Genomic DNA, 19,130 nt, shown 5'->3' on the forward strand with positions numbered 1-19,130 from the left:
AACTGAGAAAGTAAATGTGATGGTAGAGGTGACAAGATGGGTGAACAGGCTGTACTCCTGGGTTAGTATTGGCGTTACTCATCTGTGCATAAATCTAAAAAAGGATGATTAATTATTTCTTCTTGCAAGATACTCAAAGATTAATTTACAGATAGGCAAAGCTTTTGAGTTTTCTCACTGCTCTACTCTCCATTGCTGTTACCCACCCACCAGAAAAGCACCAAGAAGCAACAGGCTCTTAGGACCACTGAAGCTCACACATATACAGATATTTTAACAGAAAAGGGCAAGTAGCAAGTCAAGACTGCAGACTAACAAGTCAGGGCTTTTTTTTGGTGTGTTTTTTTTTTTTTTAGGGGAAAACATTTAGTCAGGATGGGTAGGAAATTACAGAAGATATTTATCATGTAATATATACTTCACATTTATATATATAAAACCTTGGGATAAGATGCGGTAACTACATAGAATTGATGTGTTTCAAGTAACAGCTTCAACTTGCTGAAGAACACCCATTCCAGATCTCATATAAAGCCAGTATTATATTAGTATCAATCATTTTGGGGAATTTAAAAAAAAATTAAACACACAAGTTCAGCATTCACTTTCTCAAATCCGTATCTATAGAAAGGCGAGTGGCAGCCCAGGTGATAAACTAAACCCAAAAAATCGAAGTAGAACAGGAGATGCCACACAACTATGTTGTTCTCTGATGCTGAGTGCCCCAAGGTCTGCGCCAAATCAGGAGACACTCCTGTACCTTCATGTCCATGCTGTGCCACCCTGCCCCTGGTGCTGTGCTGTTTGACAGTCACAGGCAATTGCAGTTGTTTCAGACCACAGGCCAACACGAAGGCCCTTGTCTCTGCAGGCATCCACACACATTCCTTCTTTGAATGTTTCTCTTAAATTTTTCCTTTTCTGGACATGTTCCTATGCAGTTTTCCTTACACTTGTCCTAGTGCTTCTAAAGTCTTGCTGCAGGAAACAAAACAAATTCCATTTTTAAAGATAATTTCATTTTAATCCCAAACATGCTATGTGAACACCTAACTGCGACATGGACACTTCTCTAATCCTGCTCGCAGGTGCCTTTCACTGCACACTGCCAAACCCTCACCCACCCAGCTGCCATGCCCTCCATGTCACACATTAGCTCTCCTTCCAGGGGAATCCACAAGGGGCAAGGAGACAGTGAGCATCTGCATTGTGTCCCAGTGGTTAGGCGGAGTCGAAAGAGATAAAGACCCAGATTATTCACACGTATAAAGTACTTAGGGGCCCAGATTTTAGTTTAAGTGATTTCCTTTGGATGCAAAGACCGGGATGAATCCCAGGCTTTGTTAGTGACTAACTGCTTACCCATCCCTTCATTCTGGGCATCATGTGTAATTGCTTTTCCCTTCTTGTCTGCTCAACTGGTTCCAAGTATTTGCTTTTAAATGTGAGCTCTACAACTGTAAGATCCATACACATTCCCGCTAAATCAGATTGAGAATCATATTGTGAGTTTACAGAAGAAAATATTACCAAGTTGTCTTTGTGACAGAACACTGAGTAGGTATAAAATTGCAATAGTCTCTATGCCAGTTTTTTTTAAGCTCTCAGTTTGTAAGATGAAAGCCTAATTTGATATTTTTGTAGTTATATAACAGTTCTAATATTTTGTGACATTTTGTATTGTGACACTATAGATGAAATTGTCATCGGACTGACACCCTTTACTGTTTATTCCTTAATTACAACTGTTAACAACACTGCAGAGAAGCGTGCTAATCTGCCATCACATATTATGAAAACAACGTTATTGTTACAAACACCAACACCCACTCAACAGGATAATTCTAAGATGGCAGTTTCTGTAAAAACTTATCAGTTTAATGGACACTTCAATAGAAAAAGTTTTAAATGAACTCTTAATACTCGTGTGGAAAACATACAAAAATTTTATATCACAGCTGAAGTTTTGATTTTATTGTGTCAGTGATTCTTCATGCTACATAGAGAAATACTTTAGTAGTTAAAAAAACTTCCATGCAGCATGGAGATGAATAGCTCAGTTAACTATTAGCTTAGCAAAATTTGTAATCACTAAATTTTCATATCTTCAGACACTGGTAGAGATAAACTTTTTTTCTCCGACTTCCAGGTTGGGGGTGGAAGTATATTGTTGGATATGAGATTAATTTTTAACAGTATATTCACTCAATCCAGCTTAATAACAACAAAAAAAATAGTATTTTCTAGACTTCTTTTGCTTAGGAAAGATTAAATTTCTGCAGACCACATCACACAACTGGAAGGATCTTCAATTGAACTTTTACAAGTTTTGTGCTCTGAATTTTTCATACCAAGTTAACCCACTGCACAATTAAAACTCACTGATAATACACCTCTGTGGGAGGAAGCTGAGGAGCTGTTCAATGACTGAAAATGAAAATATTGCCTCCTCAACTTCTATATACGCTTTGTTCTGGACAGCCACTTCCAGCCACCTTTCAGTTTGCTTCTCTCAAACTTTTCATGTCTAAGGAAAAAGTTTTCACTTGTAGATTGTATCAACAGAAAGAAAACAGGCAGTCTCCAAGAAAAGGCAGCCTCGAAGTAGCAAAAAGCCCTCGAGATTTGTTTACATACACATTGGACAGGAAACACAATGCAGGCAGAAGGGAGTTGGGAAAAGCAGTAGTGGTAACTGGAGTGAGGTGTAGAAGTGATAAAGTGGCAATGACAAAAGTCAGGGAGAAAAAGATGTGGAAATTCAAGGTTGTTTCTCCTGCTGCTCTCCTGAAGGTTTCTACAGATTCCTGGTGCTGAACCAAGGCTAATGATAAATAAGCCCTTCCTGCTAATGATAAATTGCTCCTCTCTTCCTCATCCACCAACAGGCAGCAGCACAGATGACTGAAGTGAAGAAAGATAATGCAAAAATCTGCCTTTACTTATCGCTCTTACATGGAGAAGCAGAGGATTAAAAATAACCTAAAACTCTTATACCGAAAGAGCAATCGCCGTGGTGGAAATCTGTACACCAGAGTTTCTCACTCTTGATCCTAAAAGCCTGTTTGAGGATTGCTTCTCAAATACAGAATAAAGAATTGTACACAATGTACCAGTGGAATCAAATTATCTAATATAGTTAATTTTAATTTAAATTATTTACATTTCAATTTAATGGCATATTCTGTTGCCCGATCTGGATGATCTTCTCTGCTTATGTGATAAATTACAAGACAAAATGAAACCAGAATATTTATTTTTGTGAATCTTCTTCTGAGTAGTTTATGTTCTGCTTTGAAGCTTTCATTTTCTTAAAGCCAATAGGAACTTCTGCTCTTCCTAAAAGAAATTCGTCCCACTTGGGAAGAGATTCTTTTATTGATGCCCAATAGAGAGTCTGAGAAAGATATAAGAAAAAATAAATTTAATTTCAAAGTATGTGCCAGTCTGTTTAAAACATAATAGATATGCAAAGCATAATTAAATCTTACTTTATGAGTGAAGCAATTCAGAAAACCACAACGTACTTACACATGAAATTTCAGATTTCTTGTATGATACAAACTATCAGCCTGGAAAGATTTCATTCTGCAGCACCAACTGTGAAATGACTGAATGTGCCCTCTTGTGGTAAGCAACAGATTGGTTTAGACCCTCACAGTACCTTTGATAAACTATTTCTCATGATAATATACTTTTCCCAAAGCTGAACTTATTTTTAAGTACGTATGCCAGCAGAATTTCATTCTGAAGTGGAAAACCCCCTCAGTTTAAAGTTAGAAATGGAAAGTGCACATTTGCCAGTGTAAATTGATTATGCTAGAAAGGTTTGCAGTAATACAATTCTAAATATTTGATCAAAGTTTTAGATGTAATAACTCACCGATGAGGTAATGATCTCCAGTATCTGGATCACAAATAATACCAAAAAAAAAAGGCAGCTGCGTATTTAGCTTGCAGTCTAGAAAACCCACTCTGGATCGTCTAATCCTTCCCCTTGCATTATGCTGTGCCTCTGAGTAATAAATTTAACTTATTTTTTATCTGTGGAATTCATCATTTTTGTTTTGGCATCCTGAGAATAACTCTGTAGGATTTTCAGGAAAATTTTAAGTGCTGTGTATCATCTTTTTTTCCACAAAATAATGTGACCAAGGAACCGTATTAAGCCAACACTTTAATCCCTCCACCAATGTCAGTATTTTTAGCCATTGACATCCATTCATGAAAAAGTAATTTTGTAGTAGAAAACAGTTATGGTACATATTTAATGAGCCTTTTTGCTTTACTTAATTATATAATGTGGGAGAAACGTAGCACAAAACTGAACATCTCTCTGCATTAGATTCCTGGCGAATCATTTTGATCCTTACATGTAACTCAGATATAACTATGTCTCTTGCAGATTTACAAAAATATTTTCTTCAACAGATTTACTCAAAGAATCTTTTTTGACAAGCATATGTGCTGTCACACAAAACTACTCCGACTCAGCAAGCTGGGGATCCATTATAGCCATAACTTTCAGAGTATATTAATACAGACACATACATGGCTGAGTGAAATATGCTCAGAAGTGTTTTGGAACAAAGCATGCACAAGAATTTTGCACCACGAAAGAAAGTTTTCTTCTCCCACTATTTATAGCACTCTTCTCTAGAGGTATAAAAAAAAGCTGAAATAGGATCTTTCCCTGCAAATAGTAACTCTGCTCTCTCTAAAATTTCACCACTGCTGCAAAGTGCAGACATTCTGAAGCCAGAGCTCTTGCTCTGCAGTCCAGTTTGTGGGGACTTCACTCTACATGGTGCAACAGCTCAACCCCTGACACAGAGGGAGCAGCAGCACAAAACTGAGCCAAGCAACCCCAGAGGTGTCTCAGGAGTCCTCAAGGAGTCTAAAACTACTTCTGAACTCAGTCAAAATATGTTCAATATTAGTAGCTTGGCATCTTTCTTACCATCAATCAAGATGAACCGGTATGTAGGAAAAAAAAAGTACCCTTTTGCCTAAAAACATTTAAAAATAAGAATAATAAAAATGCCACTGAAGGAGCATACTCAGTGTGTACCCTGTCACAGTCACAGTAAGTTATTTACAAAATGCAATGACAGATAAAAACTTTCAGCAGTAACCAGAACAAGAAGTGGTGCCTTTCATTTAAGCAACAGCCCAAGCATGACAACACTTGTCCAGCAGGTGTGAGCTCAGGTACAATGCACCTCTTTTCACAGCTGACAGCACTAAAGGTGCACCTTAGCCCTCCTCTGACAGAGCCCAAACCTGTGAGGGACACTGTGCTGTGTGTCCTGGGGACTGAGCCATCACCACTGGGGCACAAAACACAGGTGGGAATCTGACTGCTCAAACTTTTTATATTTAAATTATGTTTTAGAGACTCCAGGTTGAGAAGCAAGAATAGAGTGTACTTTTTGCAAGCTTTCACACAACCATAACATCACTGAAGCGGAATTCTCTCTGTTCATGCTGATAAACTGCTGACCCTGAAATGTAAAGATGACAATCTGTGGCAAACTGAGAACAGGATGACCATATAAAAGAAATAAATTGCTCTGACATAATAAACACAGTAATCTTTTGATATTCACAGTATTATTTTTTCATATTTGACTTAGTTTTTAAATAAAAGTTTGTATAGATATGAAAGCTGACAAATATTTCCACCAGAATGCTTCACAATCTGGGGACCTTGCCCCACAACTCAGGTTCAGCTTGCTACACAGCACACAGGCCTTTGGCTATACCAGTCACTGGATTTTAAAATCAATTATTTTCACTTTAAGAACATGCTTCAGGAAAAAAAAAAGCAAGGTATTTGGTAAACAGCAAATAAAAAGACAGAGTTCTAGGACTTACTTCTAACTTAACAGTTTCGGGATGTGGAAGTAAATACACTCTTTCTTGCAGCCTTTTTTCTGCTGCTTCTATATCCTAAAAAACAGGCAAAGTACAGTTTTAAAACAAACACTGTGAATTTCAAAAGGAAAATGCACACACATAAAGACATTTCACTTAACTAAATAAGCCCATTACATCTAAAAAGCATTCAAATAATAACACTGAAGTTCAAATCTTTGTTTAACCAGTCTGAAATCCACCTTGTATTATTAGACTAACAGCCTCCAGCTGTACCTTTTCCATACCAGAGCACATTTCAGGACTGCATAGGACTGTTGCTGTAAAACACTGTTATTCTCTCTGGACACTGGGGCAAACCAGTTAAATTCTGTTCTATACACCTTAAGGAGAAGGGACCAGAACCTCTATTTCTCTGCTACATGAAGACTGAAGTATGTATTCTAGCTACTGTAACTGTAAAGTAACGAAGCAAATTATGTGCAAGATCTTTACTTCTCAAGACAAAGATGACTTGCTAATATGCATGCATAACATGTGCACAAAAATGTAGAGCTGCAGCAAGCTGTTCACCAGACAAACTTGGATGACAATGCACCTCACAGAGCTTTCTTACAAAAAAAAAATCAGTATTTGGGTTTCTGCTTGTCCAGTGGATGTGTGCTGGATTCAGAAAGGCCTCAGTACATTAAAAAAAAAAAAAAGAAAAAAAGAAACAACTAAAAAAACAACAGCAACAAGAAAATCACAGTGTGCCCCCAAACTAACCGCCCTCTCCCTTTAAAGTTCTGACCCGTTCTTGTGGGCTTAGTTCCATACCCAAACATTGAAGAGATTGAGTGGTGGGCAGATGAAGAGAGACAGAAAGGGACGTGGGAGTGGGGTGTGAAGAAGCCAAAGCTGAACAGAGTGGAGGGGGAAAGAAAGTATAGCAGATGGCAGAGTTGGGAGCAGAGAGCGGGTGTGAAGAGTACAACAGAAAAACTAAATGAGAGAGGAAATTCCCCAAAGGGACTTCCCAAATATTCACCACCACTGCTGCTGAAAAGAAGAGTGAGATTCTGGAGGAGCATATCCACAAGAGAGACCAAACATGATTACTCGTATTGAATAATAGCCAGTCTGGATACCTCAATAAGTGAACAGTGCTCATCTCAAGTTTAGTTTGAAAAATATGACTCAAATTTGGTATATGATTAATAAAAGCAAAAAAAAAAGCCTTAATGTTAGTTGAAGTTCAACTTAGTGTCAGGTACAGTCAGTTCATTCAATTTACAGTGTTCATCTTATTTCATGAATTCCTTTTACAGTAAGACTGTATTCTCTTTCACATAATTACAAACCTAATCCAAGCAAAATGTTCTCCTTTTCCACAGCAAAATCCACAGTGCTGTAGGAAGCTCAAGGATGTTTGAGAAAAATCTGAGGCTTAGTTTGCTCTCTTGAAAGCTTCGAAAGCAGCAAGTACCTGTTCTTTTCTGGTGAGAAAAGACTAATGGGATGAACATAAAGAAGGAACACGAGCAATGACAAAAGCCATTTGAAATCATTATGTCAAAATAACAGAGGCCACTACAGATTTAAGTAACTTAAGGAAGGAGTTTCTCTGTTGTACTTGAAAGAGACACCACAAACAGCACTAAATGATGTCTCAGGCCAGGTCTGGAGAATTTATCATCATACTGAAGAAAGAATCATTCAGTAATGTTCACCTCATTCTTCCATAGGACTTTCCTCCTTTCTGATTCCTTCTTCCAATTACTGTAGAAATTTTACCAGGAAAGAAGAACTTCAATCATTATTTCTTTATACAGTCAGCCAGGTCACTGGAATGTTTATGGTGGCAGGAAATGAGTGTCTTTCAGGCAAGAGAGGACACAGCAGTTGTGCATGTGTGTTTTGCAGAGAAGGTCACTTTGGCATAGCCTGGATATTGGATGTGTCTTTTTGTTGCTCACTCCAGTTTGTGTGTTGTGCAGTCCATTGTCATTCAGAATACTGATTTATTGACAGACAGTGAAAGAAATTTTTGCTGGAAGGTGCAGTATGCTTTAGAAAATAACTGTAACTACTGAAATATTAGAGGGCACTTCTTGTATGTCTACACAACTGGTAAGCTTTGAAGGAAAAATAAATCCCTGTCATCAATATAAAACTAAACACATCAGCAGTATAAACTTCTCTGAAAAAAAACCAGCAAATTTAATATGTCACAGTGCTGAAAAAAAGAGAGCATCTTACAGTGCTTCCCCTGAACCCACAAGGACTGGAACAAAAACAAATCAAGACCCTTCCCCAGAGGTAAAATGGAATTCATGACACATGCATTGCTTTTAGGGGACCAAATTCAGCTGTCACTTACATTGATATCAGTCTGGCAGAATCCCACTTAAATAATTCTGGAACTACATGCCTGGGAAGGAAAGCAAATTTGCTCTAAATTACCTTCCCAATACTAATTACTATACAGCATATTCTTTCTTTTCTATTTCATGTTACAAGCTGTTGCAAAGTAATACATATTTCTAAACACAAGAAATATCACTGAGAAACAAATGTCATAAATTAGATTACAAATACTAGTCTAATTTCTGCTTTTATTACGACAACATTATATAAGCACCAAATGATACAGATTTCCCCAAATCTGCAGTCTCCCTCTAAAGACATCAAGGAAAACACTCGGATAATTATGTTAAAATGATGAACAAGTGCATATAATGTCAAAATTTCAATTAAAATAAAAGGTTAGTTCCTTCCTTACTACTGGTTAGAATTTAAATTAATTTTGAAATCTTTCCTGTGCATAAATACTGACTAGCACAGAGAAAGAAAAATGCCTTTTGCTACAATCTATTACTGAAAACAACTGATTTTGGTTACATGCAGAAAAACAGAAATGGAAATAAAAAAATAACACTTCGTCATGTCCATGTATTTTTGAGTAGGCCAAATCAACAACTCTCCACATGGTAACTGTGAAATGTACAGTGCCTGGTATCAGGAACAATATTCTGAAGCTGGCACATTAATCAGTCTTGTTTTCAAGCTTCTCATATATTGTGCTGCATAGATTTTTTTTCCCTGTTTTCTTCTGTTATCAAAAAGCATCTGCAGGAGTGCATGCTTGTTAAAACTAGTATAAAATTAATAGATTTAAACTGATTTATGGTACTTTATCCTGCAACAGAATTTGTTTTGATACATATGTTTTTGCTTTTTTTCTGTACAAACACCAACATTTTTGACACTTGAAAGGAACAATTTTGAGGATGTGACAGAAGATGGCAAATATCTGTTTAACTGCAGAAATATTTACACTCTGTACATGTCTGAGCTATTGTTAACAATTCCAATACAATAAACCTTTCAGCATGGAAAAACATAATCTACATTTATTGTGTTCAGTGTAAAATGAGAATGCATTTATAAATAAAAATAATTTATAAAAAATGTATTTGTGCAGTAAAAATCTAACCTAAAATGCATATGGAAAACAGGAGTCATATTGAGAGAAATTACTAAATCAGTGGAGGAGAAGCTACGAAAAAAATATCCAAACAATTCACTTCTCCCCAGCCTCTCAGTGAAGCCCCTACACTTACCTATGCCCAGTACATGGGGGTGATGCCTCAGCCCAGAATGCATCAATTTATCAGTTCAAGCTGAAAAATCCTTCTTGTCACAGAATAGTTAAGAAGTGTAACTGTTCCACCTTGTCTGCCTCTCCTTAAATATGATTTCCATTTAAATACAGAGAGGGCATTCCATAGAATTGTACCCACCCAAAATACAAACATTTTAAATCTGAACCAGGCTCTGCATTAAGAAACAAAAAATTCCGTGTGATGAAAATTAATCTTGTGATTGTCTAGAGTAAAACTTATTTTTTCAGTAAACACAATGCATGCAATATGGACCTTTAATAAGCAGGAGTTTAAAGAACATGCACAGGAGGTTCTGTTTTCTGCTGTTTCCTGAACAACTGACAAACGTTTTTCAGATGCATCTTGTCAATGGTCAAATGCATCTCTCCAAATTCAGATACCTAAGCCTTGGGTTCCAGAGAAGGCTTTCAGCATTCCAGTCCCTGCCATCAGATCTTTTTAATTGCCTGCTGAATTTATGTAGGAAACACAAATCCCACCTGATAACAGGTATGTGGAACAGCTATGGACATTATTAGTGCTGTTGGCACCAGAAACACCAGAAGAGTCAGAAACACCAAACACTGTTTTTGCAGACTTGCAATTAAGGTTCCTGAAGTCACTCTACACCTCTTTAAAGAAAAACATCGAACTGAAAATCTCTTCCACAACTTAATACAACCAAAGTGGGAGAGCAGTTCCTCCCCTGGACCAAAAGCCCTGTAGCCTGGTCAGCCTCTCTGTCCAAACACACCCCTGTGTCTTGAATTAATGCCTAGAGAGGCTGGGAGTGCTCAGGCAGAGATGCACTGGCATGTGTTGCATCTCTTCATGTACTTCAGGAAAAAAAAAACCAAGCCCATATAGTAGCAGCTTCCACCACGAGGCTTTTAAAAGAAGGGCACAGGAAATAGGTAGAGATGCCATCAGATAATAAAGACTTGTCATTTAATACTTTTTGGTCAAGTTCCAGAAGAGGGAACTGTACAGAGGAGAATTCAAATGACAACTACAGAGCAAACACTTTTTTTTTTAGTTATCTGAGCTACATAACCATGACATTTCAAGCGGTTCCTGGTAGTTGCTTAAACTTACATTTAAAAGTGCTGCATTCCTTTTATGAGCTGCATCAGCTGCTTGAGTTTGCCATGTCTTTTTAGTCTTTTTGTCTCCTAGATAAGTCTCCATCTGCTGTAGCAGCTCTGATCTCTGAGACAGTCTACAAAGGAAAACATTTTGCTAAGTGGGTAGAACATTTTGCTCAGGAGCTGGAAAATAACCTTTTTACCTTACCCAGTTTTCTCCAAACTACGAGGCTAATTAAGCCGGCTGCAGGGTGGGTGTGCTGGAGGAGGGAAAAGGTACAGGCAGGCATCACCTGCTGTGCTGGTTTGGAGCTCTGATGTTGTAACCAGCAGCCCTCATATGCCAAGGTGCTTAGAAACACTGAATCTCCCAGAACAGGAAAGACAGGGTGGGTTGGGGTGCCTTGATCAGTGCTACTTTTGCTCGTTGGCACGTACTGGTTGTTACAAGAAAAGCAGATTTTTCTGAATCATTACTGTATTTGCCTCACAATCTGAGTTTACAGGGCAACAAAGAAGCAACTCTATAATTGAGGCGTTGAGTGAGTGAATCCAATTACCTTCCTCAAATAGGAATTTAAAAGCGACAGGAGGTTAACAATGGAGATCTCCAACCAGTACCACCACTGAAGTCAAAACGCCTCATCAACCTAAACACCCTTAACGGCAGGCAAGGATGAGAACTCCAATGGTTGATGAAGGAAGGGTGCCACCTCCTGGAACTGCAGCCCTTGGGAAACACCGCCGTGCTCTGCAGAGCTCAGACTCGCGGGCACCGAGGGGCAGGTGCAGGGAAGGTCACACAGGACCCCAACACAGCGGGGCAAACCACGACTACTCACATCTCCTCATGTCTTCGAGCAAGGTGAACCTCCTGAGCCAAATAGGATGACATTTTTCAGTTGTTTGCCCTGGTTTTGTCACTCTGTAAAAGGAAAACCAAGTGAAATCAAAATTACACAGAGATATACATCACCATACACTTTTCAGTATTAAACAATTCTGGTTAAAAAGTCGCACACATTATATTTATATGTCAGCTATCTACACAAAACCTGCCACAAGACATTGCTGTATTTTGCTTTGAATACATTCACACTACTAATGTTCACAGTATGTTTCAGGAAACTCCTACCGTATTCTAATAATTTATGAGAGAATTAAAATTTTACTTTCAAGTTTCAGCTTCAGCATGAAGTTTTCTCAAGTTTCACGTGCTTACAATTGCAGACAAACTCTGTGCTTGCATAAATTGTGTATTCCTGTTTACAGAACTGATTTGTGGCTTTTGTCATGATATACTGAACACAAAGTTATTTGTCAATATGATTTGTAACTCCTTCTCCCAGATATGGTGCCCTTTTCATAAGAAACTGTTTAAGTACAGGCATGATTAAACTAACTTGACTAACTAAGTAACTTATGCTAATAAACCATTTTTAAATGGTTGAAAAACTAAGTGAAAACTTCTGAGCCCATGTTTTCAGCACTGTAACTCAGTACATGAGGGAATACACAGTTTAAATAGTTTACATCTTATTGATTCTTTTTTCTGAGTCGTTATGGGGATCAAGTGCCCAGTGATGCAAACAAAGATCCTACAGCACTTTCCAGAAGGCTGAAAGTGTTTTCCAGTCTATTTTTTTCACCTTAGAAGTAACTGCGTTGTCATCACGTCAAGTAAAATTAAACAACTTATCGCACGTTTGTAATATTAAAGGATTTAAGAGCTGAAAGATCTCAAGGTAAGGAGAACATTACGAAAAGCCTCCTCTCTGTCAGGAGTCACACGTAACACTGAAACCAGCTATTTACACGCGGCCTTTGCTGAAACTGGTGTGCATCTTCTAGGGATGCTTGTTTTACCACACTCTGAAAACACTTCTGTCCACCTGGTCTGTTGCTAAAGCCTCCCCTTCGCTCCTTCCCTCAGCCGGGGCGCTTCGTGCCGTTTGCGCCAACTCTGCTCATCAGCAACACCTTTTCTGGCCACAGGAGAAAATAGAGCGGGGGCAGGCCCGCCACACGCACCTCTCGCCTTTAGGGGCGCCAACTGCTTACACCAGGAGCGATAAACCAGGACCAGCGGGAGCGATAAAGCAGCACCGGCCGGAGCATCCTCCGCCCCGCGGGGCACCGCAGCGGGCCCGGGGGCTGCCAAGGCCAGAGGCAGCCCGGGACGAGCACTCGCAGGCAGCTCCCGGCTCGTCAGCAGCCCCGGGGAGGCCCCTCGGGCCGAGGGACAGGACAGGACAGGGCAGCACACGATATCACAGGACAGGGCAGGACGGGCCGGCACCGCGGCCGCTCCTCTCAGGCCGCGGCCCTGCCGGGGCGGGAGCGCCGCGCACCGCCTGAGCCCTACCATTGGGGAAAGGGGGGGGGGGACAGAATTTACGATCCCGTCGGAACGTAGCATCGCGTCGCACCGAGGGAGGAAAAGTCAGGTAACCACCAAATAAACAAACGAGGCCGTTTACCTTTGGCCTCTGCAGCTTCGATCAGGAACGCGACAGCTCAGCGTGGCCTCCGGGAAGCCTTAAAAGACACACTCACCCCCCCCGCGGCTGCCATGGAGACGGCCGGAATAGCTGAGCCGAGCGGCAGCATCGGGGCGGGGCCGCGCGGGGGCGGGGTCCGCTTTCGCAGCTGCGATTGGCGGAGCGGAACGGCGCCGGCCAATCAGGGGCGGGGGCGGGAGCGTCGAGGGGCGGCCGGGCGGGAGCGGCGCTCGCCGCGCACTGAGCGCTCGGACGGTGCTGGGACCGAGTGGGGAGCGGGCGTGGGACAGGAACAGCCCCGCTCGGGCCCTGCCGGGGAGTGGGCCTGGAACAGAACAGCCCCGCTCGGGCCCTGCCGGGAGCGCCCCTGGAACAGAAACAGCCCCGCTCGGGCCCTGCCGGGAGCGGGCCTGGGACAGGAACAGCCCCGCTCGGGCCCTACCCGGAGTGGGCCTGGAACAGGAACAGCCCCGCTCGGGCCCTGCCGGGAGCGCCCCTGGGACAGGAACAGCCCGCTCGGGCCCTGCCGGGGAGTGGGCCTGGAACAGGAACAGCCCCGCTCGGGCCCTGCCCGGGGAGTGGGCCTGGGACAGGAGCAGCCCCGCTCGGGCCCTGCCGGGAGCGCCCCTGGGACAGGAACAGCCCGCTCGGGCCCTGCCGGGAGCGCCCCTGGGACAGGAACAGCCCGCTCGGGCCCTGCCGGGAGCGCCTGTCAAACAGCGGGGCTGTCCCCGCTCGAGGCTCGCAACGTTCCCTCTCTGGCCCGGACAGTGCCCCCGGAGCCCCTGCCTGTTCTCCACGCGGTTTCCAAACCCCTTGGTGGGATCCTGCCCCTCTGTGTCAGAGCTGGATTTTCCTTCCTGACGCCAGTGCTGAAGGGTTGTTGAGGCGACTCTAGTCCTTTATATCAAACTTACATCAAAATGTGCTTCGAATGAAAAAAACACAATCCACCTTTTTATTTTTGTGCGTGTGTGTGAACATTTTATCCTTAGCAGAAAATAAACCAAATATTCCAAGCCAGGTGAAGCTTAAAGATAATTTTTTCTTCATTTCATTGATGCCCAGTAGATCCATGCACATTTCAAGCTGCAGACAATTTAAAAGCTGCTAGTTTTCCCTAAATGTTTTCTTTCTAAGCACCCTCTGATCCCAGTTTGAGATGCCTCATCATAAGCCTTTCTTGGTGCAGATCACAAGTCTTTTCTTGTGATTTTTCATCTCTATATTTCCTATTTTTTCCTATTCTCTGATAACATATTTATGCAACAAATTCATATTAACTCACTTCATGACATAAATACAAGTTCTTTAGTGTACTTGACAACTTACTCCTGCTTATTGCAGCTGTCAAGATAAATGGTACTTTAAAACTTTAGTATTTTTCTTCTTTCTACTGTTGGGATTGAAAGACAAGACTTTCCAATAAATGCCATGAAGACACAGGAGTAAGTTCTCATTTCTAATGGTGCAGAAAACTGATGGTTATGGTCTCACTAAATTTAACAGAAAGCCCAAGTGTTTTGCATATTCCACTTTGAGCTCTTTGTAATGGCTGTGATCTTTCTTTCTTGTAGCTTTTAATGAATTTCAGGAAGAATAGTAACAAATTGAAGTTTGTTTTACATAAACCATTATAGATGCCATTTGTGGAGAGAATGCAAAGAGCATTTTAGTCAAGTTACAGATACTATCAATTGTTCAGTGCTGTGGAAATAGACAGGATGGGAGCTGTAATTTCTCAATGACTGCCTTATGTGACAGTGGGTGAAGTTCAAAGTTAATGAGCTATAAACTCTTATTTTAACCTACATCAGTTCCAGACTTGTCAAGAATATACACTTTATTGGGGAAAAAAAAAAGGAAGTGGTAGTAACAGGGAGAAATCCCCATGTGCTGGTTTGGGTTGGGGCAGAGTCCATTTTTTCCACAGTAACTGGTCTGGGGCTGGGGTTTGGGTTTGTACTGGAAACTGATGACAGCTCAGACATGTTTTTATTATTGCTGGTCAGGCCTTACACAGAATCAAGGTCTTTTCTTGTTCCACCCCATCTTGAGGGGGTGCACAAGGAGCTGGGAGGGGGACACAGCCATGACAGCTGATCCCAAAACAACCCAGGGGATGTTCCAGGCCATTTGGTGTCTTGCTCAGTATATAGACCTGGGAGGGAAAGTCATGTACATGGGGAAAGGCATTCTGCACATCTGAGTGCCCTGGCACCTCCCTGCAGTGTGTGCTGCTGCTGCCTGTGTGTCATGTCACGGATCCTCCCCTCACCTCAGTTTCCAGTTATATTGTGCATCTTACAGAAAAAACCCACACCTTTAATAATATTTATAAAAAGCCGTTTTTCCACCCTGATACCCCCTTTATTAGACACCTTCTATCCTTACATGAATTTACTATTGGGAATCATTGCTGCAAAAATTTGGAAAACTGGATACTTGCCAGCGGGACCCTGAGGTCTTCATTTACTGCCCAGTTGTGCTAATCTGACCACGTGTGCATTTCGTAGTCTCTCTGTTGCTTGGTCACAGCCTGCAGTAGAAGTGTAAGCATGAGACTGTGTTACCCCATGAGCTCTTAAATATGGATTAAGCACTTAATATTAGCGATGAAATAGGAGCATTATGACCCACAAGGTTTTTCATAACCTTGTGATTTGATTTTGCTCTGAGAATTCAGAGGGGTTTCTGAGTGAAATTGGTGGATTGTGACACTAGGTGGCACTTAAATACAGCTAACAAAAATTTTTGTCTCATTCAACACACAAAAACAGTCAAACACATTCTGTTCTAACATGCAGTTAATTATACCCTCAAAATGATGTCTTGGACTGATATTACTAAACAAACATGTATAAAATGTAATTACAGACAAGTGAAATAAATACTGTGGGCTTATAATTGCAAGATATGTTTTTTGCTTGTAATATGCTACACACCTGTGCGTAGTTTATATAGATAGTATTTTATTTTGTCATTTTTACTAACATTTAGGATGGCACAATTTAGCTTTATGTGCGTTTAGTTACTGCTACAAATTTTTGCCATATGTCAGTTTTTAAAAAAGGAAATGTTTTTATGTATTGGGATTGCAAGACCTGAGTATTTCAAAGGGAAAACTGTAAGAAAGGAGTTTTTTATATGAAACCACTTCAAAAATTTTCACAATAAATGCATATATTTTAGGTTTTTTTACTTTGCTTTTCTCCTTTTTTCTTCCCTTACCTTTTGGAGGTGCATCTCCATTGCTATAGTAGCTTAATATCCACTGCGAGGTCTGAGGTCTATCCATTCATGAGGATTTGTTAAAATACATTGGTAAAATACATCAGGTCTGTGAGACAGTCTGAGAGCTGTGAAGTTCCATCAGAGCAGCTTGTGGCCACCACCTTGGCTCCTGGCAGTTTTTCTTACCAACTGCAGAAGTTGCCAGCAACACTTCAGTCAACTGCACAAGACCTGCGTGAAGCTGCTTTAAGTTACAACAAGTTTAAAAGGCAAAGAGTTCAAGGAAATGTTCTCCCAGAGAGCTGGTAAAGCATCAAACCCAGGAAGTTAAAACATGGACTTCTAATTCCTCTTTCCCCTCACTTCCAGTATTCAGACAGTTGCTCTTAAACTTACTGTTGGCAGGTCCCTCACCATTCCCTGCTCTGCATTACATTGTCTGCTCTGTGGTAGTAAGATTAGAGCTGAGATGAAGCTCATAAATGGTAGGAAATCTCAACACTTTCCTGTACTTGCATTTTGGGGTTTTTTTGCCAGTAAAAGGTGTGTATTTGGTGTGGGAAAGACTGGTGCACACGTGGAAGTCACACATTGTTGAAAAGAATTTGCCAAGGCATTACGGTATACTAAGACAAGCTAATGGGAATAATCTGTGCATGCTTGTTGGAATTGCCCACACACATCAGGAGACCTGTTTCAAGTGAACCAGAACCCAAAAAGCAGACCAGGATGGGCTCAGCACCCATGAGCTGGTGAAAAAATAGTTATCCAAACCAGAGACAACTGTGTCAAGTTCAGAAAAAGAGCTGTAAGACCTGTGTGAGAGAGCTGTGAGTGTGAGGGCACAGAGGTGGTGGAACTTCAGCTGGTTTGTGTGCCTGTCCAAGTGAGGTATAAAACTGTGCATCAGGCCAGGCCAGACTCTGTCCAATGTCAAAGAGAAAAAGTTCTTGGTAAAAGGATGTAAGGAAGAGAATATTTTCCTAGTACTTCAAGTAGAGATAGAAACTTTATAAAGAGGACAAAGCTAAGAAAATCAGTATTCAAGAGCTTTTTTTTTTTTGAGAAAGTTCCTTCAAAGTTCTGGAAATATAAACTAGCCTAGACAATGCTTTAGCCAGTTTACTGATACACCCACTCAGTCTCATCAAGGGGGTACAAGCCCCAACAGGGTATGTTGCTTCCATCAGTAGTTTCTATGGTATAGCTACTTCTTTTTGAAGAGTTCAAGAAAATAGTTTGGCCTTTAAGTAATAATATTAAGCCTTCTCTTTTGGAAAAAAGAAATCTACAGGTCTCACCGACTTCAACAGATATACAGGTAGTAAGATGTTTTACAAGTAATTATAATAACTATTTACAGTAATTAGCTGGAATCTAATTGCTTCTCAGCATGTTAGGGTAGTAAATTACAGCTTTATTTCAAACAAATCCTGTTGTCTGTTTTCCCTAAACTGCACACAGGAAACGCAACAAAAACAAACACTTGGAGAGCCACCATTCTCAGCTCCTGTTTGAAGCACCTCCAATGGAGGTACTTAGCTTTGTTCTTACAAGCAGCACTTACCTCACCCATACAGGCTGCATCTTTCCTCCCCAGCACACTGAGAGCAAGGTCCTCCTGAGGGCAAAAGAGGGTGCACATGAACAAAAGGAACAGAACACACCTTTTGGCTCCTAAGGGAGTCACATCTTATGGTTTATACATGGGAAGGCTGAGTTTCCCAGGCTCCTTCCAATCAGTGTAGAGATCAGCTCTCCTTGATCACAGTGTAGGCAGTAGGCTGAGCATTTGGAGTTGCTCTGAAGGACCAGAGGTATCATTCTCTACAAGCTCTGTAGGGAGCTTTGGGAAAGCTCCTGCCTTCCTAAGGTTGGTGCCTGTAATTACATACCTGATTGGTGTCTGACCATCTGCTTCAAAACCGTCCACAGCTTATGTCTTTCACACCCTCGTGGAGGTTCACTGGAGTTCCTCAAGACTGACCTTGCCTGCTGCACAGACAGAAAGTCTGTCAGCTTTGGCCTGGTTTGAAATTCCTATTTGACACTGTACCAAGTTTACTGAGGAGCAGGTCAGGGCCTGCTGGTCTGACGTGGATCCAGTCACACGCCGTATTGGTGGTTATTTAAACAATTCAGCTGAATTCCTACAATGTTTCGAATGAACTGGACTATTCAGCTTTGTGTCTGCTCTTACTCCAAGTTGATAGACACAATCTTCAGTTTCAGGATGTTTGCATTGGGTATACAATCACCCTATAACTTGTAGCCACCGTAAGGAAGTAATGTGATTGCCATCTGGTCTTACATTAAAATTGTCTTATTCTGTAAAGATGATACATCTACAGCAGCAAAAAGGACTTTGAATTTTAATATGTGCATTTATGTGACTGTCAAGATGCCTGATATTAATAGCTTGACTTTTACTGTAAGCAGAGGTAGAAGAAATAACACCACCTTCACAATTCTGGGACAAGTTTCCTCAAGAGCTGAATTCACAGCCCATCTTTTCTGTTTTTCGCCATACAAACCTAAGGAGCAATGCTTTATTTTTTTTTAATTTCAGTTTAGATTTTGAATGCTTTTATTATGTGTTTCTTCAGTTCCTGAGAGAAATTAGAGAAGCAACAATGCTTCTCTTATTGCATAACATCAACATTTACTGACAATAAAAATAACTGAACTTGCACAAGAAGCCAGTTTCTAATAAACCCTTTTACCAGGTTGTTGTTATGAAGCTTGAGCTTTTCACTTTTTACAAAAAAGACACTTGTTACAGAAAG

General features: G+C 40.9%; 1 protein-coding gene across 2 annotated transcripts; it reads right to left on the reverse strand.

Moving 5' to 3' along the window:
- Positions 1-925: 925 nt before the first annotated feature.
- Positions 926-13,199, reverse strand: CEP15 (centrosomal protein 15). Of its 2 annotated transcripts, none has more exons than XM_071550346.1 (5): positions 13,090-13,199; positions 11,452-11,534; positions 10,620-10,743; positions 5,878-5,952; positions 926-3,397 (listed from the first exon to the last, which is right to left on the reverse strand). In XM_071550346.1, the coding sequence occupies exons 2-5, from the start codon at positions 11,502-11,504 to the stop codon at positions 3,254-3,256; spliced, it is 396 nt and encodes a 131-aa protein (XP_071406447.1). In that variant the 5' UTR covers positions 11,505-11,534; positions 13,090-13,199; the 3' UTR covers positions 926-3,253. The 2 variants fall into 2 exon arrangements, with proteins under 2 accessions (XP_071406447.1, XP_071406446.1); XM_071550345.1 differs by lacking the exon at positions 13,090-13,199 and adding an exon at positions 12,641-12,959.
- Between the last annotated feature and the right edge of the window lie 5,931 nt (positions 13,200-19,130).

The sequence above is a fragment of the Pithys albifrons genome, chromosome 3, assembly GCF_047495875.1.
Source record: "Pithys albifrons albifrons isolate INPA30051 chromosome 3, PitAlb_v1, whole genome shotgun sequence".
NCBI lineage: Eukaryota > Metazoa > Chordata > Aves > Passeriformes > Thamnophilidae > Pithys > Pithys albifrons.